The 9,788-nt window shown below is 36.4% G+C and overlaps 1 protein-coding gene across 3 annotated transcripts; it reads right to left on the bottom strand.

Annotated features, from left to right (window-relative positions):
• Positions 1–1,122: 1,122 nt before the first annotated feature.
• Positions 1,123–8,535, bottom strand: LOC117724800 (olfactory receptor 1f45-like). Of its 3 annotated transcripts, none has more exons than XM_076916444.1 (2): positions 8,388–8,535; positions 1,123–3,048 (listed from the first exon to the last, which is right to left on the bottom strand). In XM_076916444.1, exon 2 carries the CDS (start codon positions 2,533–2,535, stop codon positions 1,606–1,608), a length of 930 nt encoding a protein of 309 aa, XP_076772559.1. In that variant the 5' UTR covers positions 2,536–3,048; positions 8,388–8,535; the 3' UTR covers positions 1,123–1,605. The 3 variants fall into 3 exon arrangements, with proteins under 3 accessions (XP_076772559.1, XP_034380612.1, XP_076772560.1); XM_034524721.2 differs by having other exon boundaries at positions 1,123–2,715; XM_076916445.1 differs by lacking the exon at positions 8,388–8,535 and adding an exon at positions 4,857–4,996.
• Between the last annotated feature and the right edge of the window lie 1,253 nt (positions 8,536–9,788).

Genomic DNA, 9,788 nt, shown 5'->3' with positions numbered 1-9,788 from the left:
CCTTTAATCATGCCCTTAGGTCTTGTCTCTAAATCTTATCTCTAAATTATACTCTTAAGTCACACACCTTTAATCTCACACACCTTTAATCTCTCGAACCTTTAATCTCAAGGTATCTAAACCAAGATTATCTGAGTGTGCTCAGCTGTTGTAGGTTATTGTAATCCAAGTCACATGTCAGGATATATGGCTCAAGATGGCTGCAAAGCTGATAGCTGCTTTCTGCTAAAAGTCGGCCCCCAACATAAATCTATAGGGACACTTAAAGCATATTAGTTTGGGCAGTATATGATACATGTTCAGCTATATCCAGAGCATCAAGTTTAAGCAATACCATAGTTATATCAAGTAAATAAAGTAAATAAAAATGTGAAGAAAAAAAGAAATACACCTAGAGAACAAGGCGATTTAGAGATCCAATCTGTTCAATAGAGTATCTAATTACATGATATTAAAATGTATATGTTTCATAAATTTTTGAATGAATAATGAAAAAAAGGAAATTATAGAAACAAGACACCAACACAAACACATATCTAGAACAATGTTCATGTATGTTATTGCAGTATGACACTTGAACAGTTCTTTCCTATTGTGTGTATTTGGTTTGAGCATGCAAATTTAATGGTGGAACTTGTAATTTTATTTCCCACAAAATGATATGCCATAAGTAATTTTATAAATATACACACACTAACAACAAAAATAAAGTATTTTAAAAGAAATACTGTAATATACACTCCATTAAAAGATAGAATAAAATTATATTCTTTCTTATCCTGTTCCTATTGACCTGGGTTATTGTCAGAGTCACTAGCTTTCTAACTTCTTACTTGTGATTTAAGTTCTGTGAAGCTCTCTAACACGATGTGTCAGTGGTATCTAGGTTCAGCTGGAGGAAAGATATTAGAAAAAGATCGGAATCCTTTAATTCACTAGATCTCCAGAACAGGAGATGCTGCAGTAAAACCTATAAGGCTATCAGGAGGCTGTTGTTATTAAATGACTGGTAAAAGTTTTTTAAATTATCACATGATTGCAGTGATTGCAATGGATATTCATACATCAGGAATATGAGTATAAGAGGACAAATTAAAGAATATCAAACCCAACATAGTAATCTTCCAATAAATTATTTTATTTGGTACTTGTCTTGTTGCTGTGACAAAACACCTGATAAGCAATTTAAGAATGAAAGTTTCATTTTATTCATGATTGAAGAATAAAATACATCATGATGAGAAAAGCAAGGCAGGAGGTTGGGGTGAAGGGTTACATTGCATCTGTGCTTAACAATCAAAAACTGATGAATAATGATAATAAGCTAGGTTTGTAATTTTTTCATTATTAGTCTAGGATACTTCTATGAAACAGATGGTGCCATGCACATTCAAATAGATCTTTCTATCTCGGTGAAATCTCTCCAGAGATACCTTCACAGAAGTGCCCAAAGTATTGTCTTCAGGGTCATTCCAAATCCAGTCAAGTTAACAATGAAGATTACCCAAAGGCCTCATGTAGTTTTCACTTGAGCCATGGTGTTAACTGACTCACTTTGCATGTGTTGTACTGATGTGGGTTGTAATCATTCCTGAGTGATGATCCTTAGTCCTGAGACTTCTCAATGTTCAGAATCCTTCTCAATGAACTCTGAACATCCTTATTTCTCAGACTATAAATGAAGGGGTTCAGAGTGGGAGTTACCAAAGTATACATGACAGCAGCTACCACCTCCCCAGAGGAATGAGAACTAGATGGGGGTTTCAGGTAGGTGGCAAAGACTGTGCTGTAGAAAAGGAGAACTACAGAGAGGTGGGAACTGCATGTGGCCAAGGCTTTCCTTTTCCCCTGTGCTGATGGAACCCTAGCCACAGCATAAAAAATACAACCATAAGAACTTACGATGCAGAGAAGTGCACTGATTCCTAAAACTGCAGACAAAGCTATCATCAAGAACTCATTGAAGAAAGTATCAGAGCAAGACAGCCACAAGAGAGGCCTAGAATCACAGAAAAAATGAGGAATCTCTTGATTGGGATGAAAAGATAGCTGAGAGAGGAATAAGGTATAGAGCAGAGATGCACAATGAGCTACTCCCCAGGACCCACAAGCTAGAACACCACATCTCCAAGGAGTCATGAGAAGTGGATACTGAAGTGGGTGACAGATAGCAGCATAGCGGTCAATTGCCATGACTGCCAGAAGCAAGTTATCCATGTCAGCAAAAACAGCAATCAAGCACAACTGAGTCAGGCATCCAGAGAATGAGATTGATCCATCTCCAGTCCACAGAGCCTCTAGCATTTTAGGGGCCGTGGTGGTGATGAAACAAAGGTCCACGAGTGAGAGCTGACTAAGGAAGAAATACATGGGAGTGTGGAGGTGGACATCAGCACCAATGGCTAAGAGAAGTAGCAGGTTCCCTAAAAGTCCCAGCAAGTAGAGAGGAAGGAAGATGCTAAAGAAGAGCTGCTGTTTCTCTGGGTCACTGGCCAGTCCCAAGAGGATAAATCCAGGAGCCTGACTGCAGTTCATTATGGGTCTTGTATTTCAAACAGAAATTGGTATGAAGACAACTCTTTCACTGAAGTCAACAATTGGCATCCGTCCAGACTGATCCCTTGGCAATGGGTCTCCCTCATGGCGTAAATTGAGCAATAGAAACTAGAATAGCAAATGGAGGGACAAGACTTCAAGTTCATTAAAAATGGCTCCCTAGGGAGACAAAAGACAATTTGTTGAGTATTTTTCTGGAATTCTATTGGTGAAAGCTATGCTATTTAACTGTTGTGTTGCTTGATTGAATAATCACTTTCCTGTGAATCTGTTTAACTGTGATTCCTTTGAAGGCAGAGACTGTATCTTAGTATGTAGCTTCCTGCTTTGCTCACCGTTAGATTTTAATAAATATTCCAGTCAATCCATAGAGTTGCCCCTCTGGTTGCAGATTCAGCAGAGAAAGTACAGTATTGCTGTTTTACTGGGTGACTTGCTGTGACCACTGTTTCCTCAAATAATGTGTTGTCCACAGTGTTGTGATGAGATTTCCTTCAAATAATAAAGTTATGTTACATCTTTGCTTAAAAGAAGTTACTTGGTTGTTGGGAGCCAACCTTTAGCAGAAATCGGCTAGAAAGCAGCTATCCACATGCTAGCCATGCCCCCAAGGCTTACGGCATATCCACGAGCCTACAAGGGGCGTGGCAAAAGTGTATAAATGCCCTAGATTTTCCTTAAAATAAAGAGACTTGATCAGAGATTTGATCAGAACGTCTGTCTTGTCTTCATTCCTTGTGTCTTTTCTCCTCATCCTCACTCTCTCTCCCTCTAGACCCTGACCGGAAGACCAAAGTGGCAGTTTGAAGCCAGGCAGAGCGGAGCAGGCCGCAACATAGTAACTAACCAGGCTTTTTAAGTCTTTTGTCTCAAGCCAGGTAGAGCAGAGCCGGTTGCAACACTTGGTAACCAAAATTTGTATGAAACCCTATAAGTCCTTGAGTTTATAAGGCTCTAGTATTTTGACCTGGGGATGCCTCATCAACTCAATCATGCCTCACTGTCCATAATCAATGAGTTTTGGGCAGGCAACATTCAAATTTCTCAGTATAAATTTTCTGTCTTAGTCTGCTTCTGTTGGTAGCATAATAATACAAGCTAATTAATGAAAAAAGATTCATTTTGGATCAAAGGTCAATTAAAAGATGAAAGAAACCTCCCATGGACTCTGAGACAGCAGAACATAACACATAGAACAATGTGGGAAGTGTGTGTTTGTGGACTTCTGGTAACTTTGCTTAAGCCACTAGTGTGTAATCATTGTGTGTTTACCTAATCCAAAGACAACCAAAAGTGTCATTGCAGTCAGACTCAGTTTCCCCCATCTCGCTACCTCAGTGAGCTATGATATGACTGAGACATAATACATGGTTTCAAACAGGAGGGTTTATCTATGCCAACTCAGTTTCTTTCCTAGGAAGTCTTATGCTTCTTTGATTGGCAGATCTACCTTACACCATCATAGATTACCACACTTGTGCTATCCAGTATGTTACCATATATATTTTGTTTAAATATTTAGTAAAGTTTTAAGTTAGTATTTGCCTTTTTTACAAGGAATTGAGATATATTACTATATTATGATAGAGTAAAGCAGAATCTAATTTTCCTCTTCAAGTAATGCCTAATGCTTGGCATTGCAAAGAAACAGCAACTAAGAAGTGGGCATTGCGTTGTAGCTGCTGTGGTTAATTTTAATATTTTAAGAATGAACCATATTTCCTCCAAGCATTGTTCTACTGGTGTGAATTGAACACATAGTGCATCCATGTCCTTCATTCCCACATATGTAAACAATGTTATAACATTGTTCTCCCAACAACATCTTCCTCACTTTAGCCCCTTGTTCACCTTTTCTTTTCTTACCTTAACTGGACATTTCCCCATCAATTCAATCAAAGCTCATTGCATCAAGAGTATAACTGGCTAGATTCATTGTACTCTAATGACTATAATTTAAGCTGCAAACATTTCACTTTTGCCTCGACTCTTTTGGTTAAATACCTCTAGAGTTTCTTATTTTCCATTAATTACATATATTGTACTGTGCCTGGTTATTGGGAACTCATGGATGTGCCTCTGCCTACCTGTCCCAGCTGTAGCTATGCAGTCTTATCTTTCTGGCTGGTCATCCATAGTTTTTCTAGTTCTCACTCCAGATATCATGCACTCTTGTTAACATTAATCACCATAGATCCTTTCACCTGAACAACTTCATCTTTAGTCAAATTTGACAGGGCTGCAAAACTGTTATACTTTTATCTTCTTGTCCACTTTTAAACTGTTATTGAATACTTTACCTTTTGTTATCTCTTCTTAAATATAAACACAGGATGATCTGGTGTTTAGCTTGATATTGTCTGAATGAGTTTTTTAGTTTCTGTAACTTTTCTAGTTTCTGTATTTTTTTCTTCTTGGTTAAATGTGAATTTCCTGAAGTGAGAGGCCATAATTTCTGTTTTACAAAAAGGTCACAGAATAGATGAATTTTGTAATGATTAAAACTGGTCTTTAGAATAAGATGCTACTCTGGAGGCTGCCTCCCTAGACCTGGTCAAGGGCAGTCAGAATTAGAAAAACATGACTCTGTTCCAAAGAAAATAATGGCTTTGAAAACCCACAAAGGAAATGAAACAATATCTTAAGAGTGTGGAGAAAAAATATATTATATACTAGTAAGAAGAAGACTGACAGAGAGGGTGCTCCAATACTGTCCAATCTTTTGTTCTCTCTCTCTCTCTCTCTCTCTCTCTCTCTCTCTCTCTCTCTGATTCTTTTTCTCTCTCCCTCCTTTTTTATTATGATTTCCTTTTTCACACCTCAGCAGTATTTTCTTCACTGTATTCTCTGCTTAACTATGTTTTTATTCTTTCTTTCATGAGAAGAATGGGTTAACAATAGAAATCTAGGAAGGAATCCATTGTGTTACTGTAAAAGGCAGGGCTCTACTATTAATAGAAGATAAGAAACATAATCTTCTTCATCAACTGCTTGCCAAAAGTTATATTATCTGTATATTTAAAATGAAGAAACTAATGAAAGTTTATTGTTGAGTGGTATAACTTAGAGATTTGTGTTTGGGGCTAGAAAGGTGGCACAGTACTTAAGAGTGTTGCTGCTTGTCCAGAAGATGTGAGTTTGGTTCTCCACATCCAAGTCAGGTAACACACAAGCACCTGAAACTCTAATTCCAAGCTCTCTAAGCTCTTTTTTGGTCTCTGTGGGCACTGACACACATGTGCACATACAAATACAAATATACACACATGTACTTTATGATAAAATATCATTTAAAAAGAGGACAAAAAGCAAGTCTCCCTGTATACAAGAAAATTGAAATAACTCCCTGCATCTGATTAGTATACTGTGGATTTAAGCTGGATATCATCAACAACGAAAACAAAAGAGAGCCTACAATCTCATGGAAACTAAACAACTCTCCCCTGAATGATAAATGGCTCGAGACAGAAATAAAGAAATTAAAGACTTTCTAGAATTCAATAAAAATGAATACATAGCATTTCCAAACATATGGGACACAACAAAAGTGGTGCTAAGAGGAAAGCTGACATCATTAAGTGCCTGCATAAAATAACTGGAATGATCTCATAGCAACTTGACAGCCTACCTGAAAGCTCTAAAACAAGAAAGTTCTAATCATGATCAAGAGACGTAGACATTGGAAGAGGGGGAGGAAAGATTTGAGGCATGAGAAGGGATGTAGGACATCAGGAGAAAATGACCCACTGAATCAACTAAGTAGGGTTTATATGAGCTCACAGTGACTGAATCAGCAAGCACAGGACCTGCATGGGTCTTTATCAAATCCTCAGTGTGGGTGTTATGGTTGTTAGTTTGGTGGTTGGTGGGAGTCCTAACAGTACGAGCAAGTGCATTTCTGATGCTTCTGCCTATACTTGGTACTCTTTTCCTCCTAATAGATTGCCTTGCCCTACCTCTATATGAGGGGTTTTGCCTTGTCTTTTTGTATCTTGTTTTGTTGTGTGTGGTTGCTGTATCTTAGAAGGCTGCTTCTTTTTGAGGGGAAATTGAGAAGGAATGGATCTGGTAGAAGAGGGGTATGGTGGGGGGAAGAGATGGGAAAACTGACAGGAGGAAAAACTGAGGTCAGGATGTATTGTATGAAAGCAGAATCTACTTTCAATAAAAACAAATATGATACATATACATGATAAGAGTTTAATTACTGATTAAGAATAGTTACATAAAAATTTTCAAGTAAATGAATGGTCCTGAAAAATAATTGTATTAAATGAAGTGATACAAACTCAGAACAAAAGAACCCTCACATTCTCTCTCAAATGCAGATTCTAGATTGTGACATACATACATACATACATACATCTGTGTTTGAAATGATGTAAATGTATATAAAGCCGTAAATATTATAAAGGGGACCAAAGGAGAATGAGAGAGAGAGAGAGAGAGAGAGAGAGAGAGAGAGAGAGAGAGAGAAAGAGAGAGCGAGCCTGTCTTTGTGGTGCATTAGGAACATACATTCTTCCCACAAACTATGGGGGGAGTTAAATCCCCACACGTGGGGAGATTGTATAATTTTAGTTATTTGGCATTGCCTTTTCATACTGTACAGTAAAGAACATATAAAATGCTCAGAAGTAAAAATTTTTTTAAAAAAATCTGGATCATGTTACACTAACTGGAAATGAAAAGCTGTATTTGAAAGACAGAAGATCCATATAGTATGACTACAGTATGCTTTTTTCCTTTAATTTTTTGTGTACATGTTTATTAACTTCTGGATGCTCACATGTACTTCTGCCAATTGTAAATGTTTTAGAACATGGAGACATGCGTTTTAAGGAATATGTTTCTAAGTGAGAATGAGAACTTCAAAGTTTCACAAAGCTGACACTCACTGGAGATGCTGTTAAATCACAGGTGTCTTGTATTCATCTCAAACCTATTCATCTATAAAATATATAGGTCTTACTGGAACTCAGAGAAACTGAGACTCAGTACTGAGTTTATCTGAAAACTACTTCAGCATCTGAGGTAGCGTGGAAAGACTTAGGTACAGATGGGCTACATAGTAATATGTGACGATCCCTTGGCATCTAGAGCTACTGGCTCATTTTTCTATTTCTTATGATGTATTTATCCAAAGGCTCCTGTCCCAATTCCTAGTTACTTTATAATCCAATAGTTTTAATTCCATGCATTTTGAACCCTCTTAAAGCAAGCACTTATGCTTGTATTTCACAAAATAACTCTCATCAATGCCAGGTTTGTACTTCAGTCTTTAAGTTATAATTTGATTTTTCAAAAAGAGGGCACAATTTAAAATTTTTTGTTTTTACTTCAAATTTTTCATTTGTCTGGCTTTCAAGGTACCTACAATACTCTCCTGGTGTCTATTGATCTCTCTGCCTCATCTTCAGTTTCCTAATCTGGTTTTTCCTCCTGTTTTAAATCACTTTTAAACTCATCTTTGTACTTCTTTTCTATTTCCAGTTTCATGCTTCAAACACCTGTAAGCAAATCACTCTGTTTTCAATTCTGGATCTTTTTCCTCAAACGTGTGTGTGTGTGTGTGTGTGTGTGTGTGTGTGTGTGTGTGATATATATATATATATATATATATATATATATATATATATATATATAAACATATAGTATCATTTCTTCATTGAAGCATATTTACTGGGAAACATGTTTTTTTTTATGTGTGATTATTTACATTCAACTTTAGAAACTAACATACAAATGGAATGATGTCCTATATTACATCTTCTATGTTCCACTATGAAATATGAGCTCATACTCCTTGAAATACCACATTTCACACTTACCTTCTGACTTCTCTAATGTCCACTCATGAGTGATGAACTTAGAAACATCACTTTGCCCAATGGTCTTAGACCCAAAAGCATCCTGCCCTTTGCATTCATTGCTGAGACCATATATGAGAGTACAGATGATGGAGTCTGCAAGTCTAGTTTGAATTACTTCTCTTGGGATCATAAAAGATTTGCCTACAGAAAAAATATTCTTTCTTGATCTTGGAGATTTAGTTCCCAAAGTTACTCATTAGTGGAAAATATGTAATAACTTTCCATTGAGAATTTTTCCTAAAGAGTATTTGAAGAATAAAATCACTATACAGCCATACATTTTGGGCATAATTCAGACATGAAAACAGAAAGGTATTTACAACTCATGGTCTGTTTCTAGTCATTAACCTACCTTCTTAACTAAGGAAAACTTGAATGGTGTACATGAGTCCATAATATTACATGGCCTCTAATTAGACCCACTCTAACTGATGTATGAGTTTTAAATTGCACTTTTCTAAATAAGTATAAAGATTCAAACATACATCCTATTCATTAATCATCTACCAGAAGATTCCAACAGCACTGCAAGCTTAATTCTATCTAACTAAGAATTCCTGTTTCATTCTCCTATTTCTCATTCAATTTTTACCATATTTGAAGATGATTTTCACAACTCATAAACAGCTCTACAAGTACCACTCATTGAAATAAGCTAGGAAACATTTACAACTTGAGACTACCAAAACAACATTTGTAACTAGTAAAAGTCCATTTTTCACTCAATAAAGATGTCCAGAAGTTTGTAGTATATAGAATAGCTTGACCATTCCCACGATCATGAGAGCATAATGTTTCTGTGTCTCTGGGTATATACAGGCACCTGCTAGAACTGTGAAGTTATAATAATTATCTTACTTCTTCCCTCTTCTTAGTATCATGACTGAATTCAAGGACCAAATGGTCTGATCAGATTAACAAGAAGAAAATGTGTAAATCTTTTCTAATGTATGACATACAAGGCAACCTAGAGGAACAATGAAACATAAAAGGTTGTGAAGTTGAAATTTCAACAATTTTACAGTGAGTTATTCTAAGAATAGATTCACATTTGTCTCCTTCAACAAAGCATACAAACATTGGAGTTTTTTTAAATTAGAGTATATATATATTTTTTTCAAATCTTTGCAATTCTTACACCATACCAAAGTTGGGTGGAATTAAAATGGTCAGTCATGTTAGGCCCTCATTGCTATCTATCATAAGTGACTGGTAGAAAAAAAAAAACAATGGTCCTAATGAATTTACTAGTAACTATAAAATACATATGGAGTCTTAGAATGATACTATTTCATTCATGTCCAAGAAACACTGCTCTTAAAACCCTTCTGGGATTACTGTTACCTCTGTCTAATGCTC

The sequence above is a fragment of the Arvicanthis niloticus genome, chromosome 20 (genome assembly GCF_011762505.2).
Source record: "Arvicanthis niloticus isolate mArvNil1 chromosome 20, mArvNil1.pat.X, whole genome shotgun sequence".
NCBI classification, from domain to species: Eukaryota; Metazoa; Chordata; class Mammalia; order Rodentia; family Muridae; genus Arvicanthis; species Arvicanthis niloticus.
This window is presented reverse-complemented; position numbering and strand designations above follow the sequence as displayed.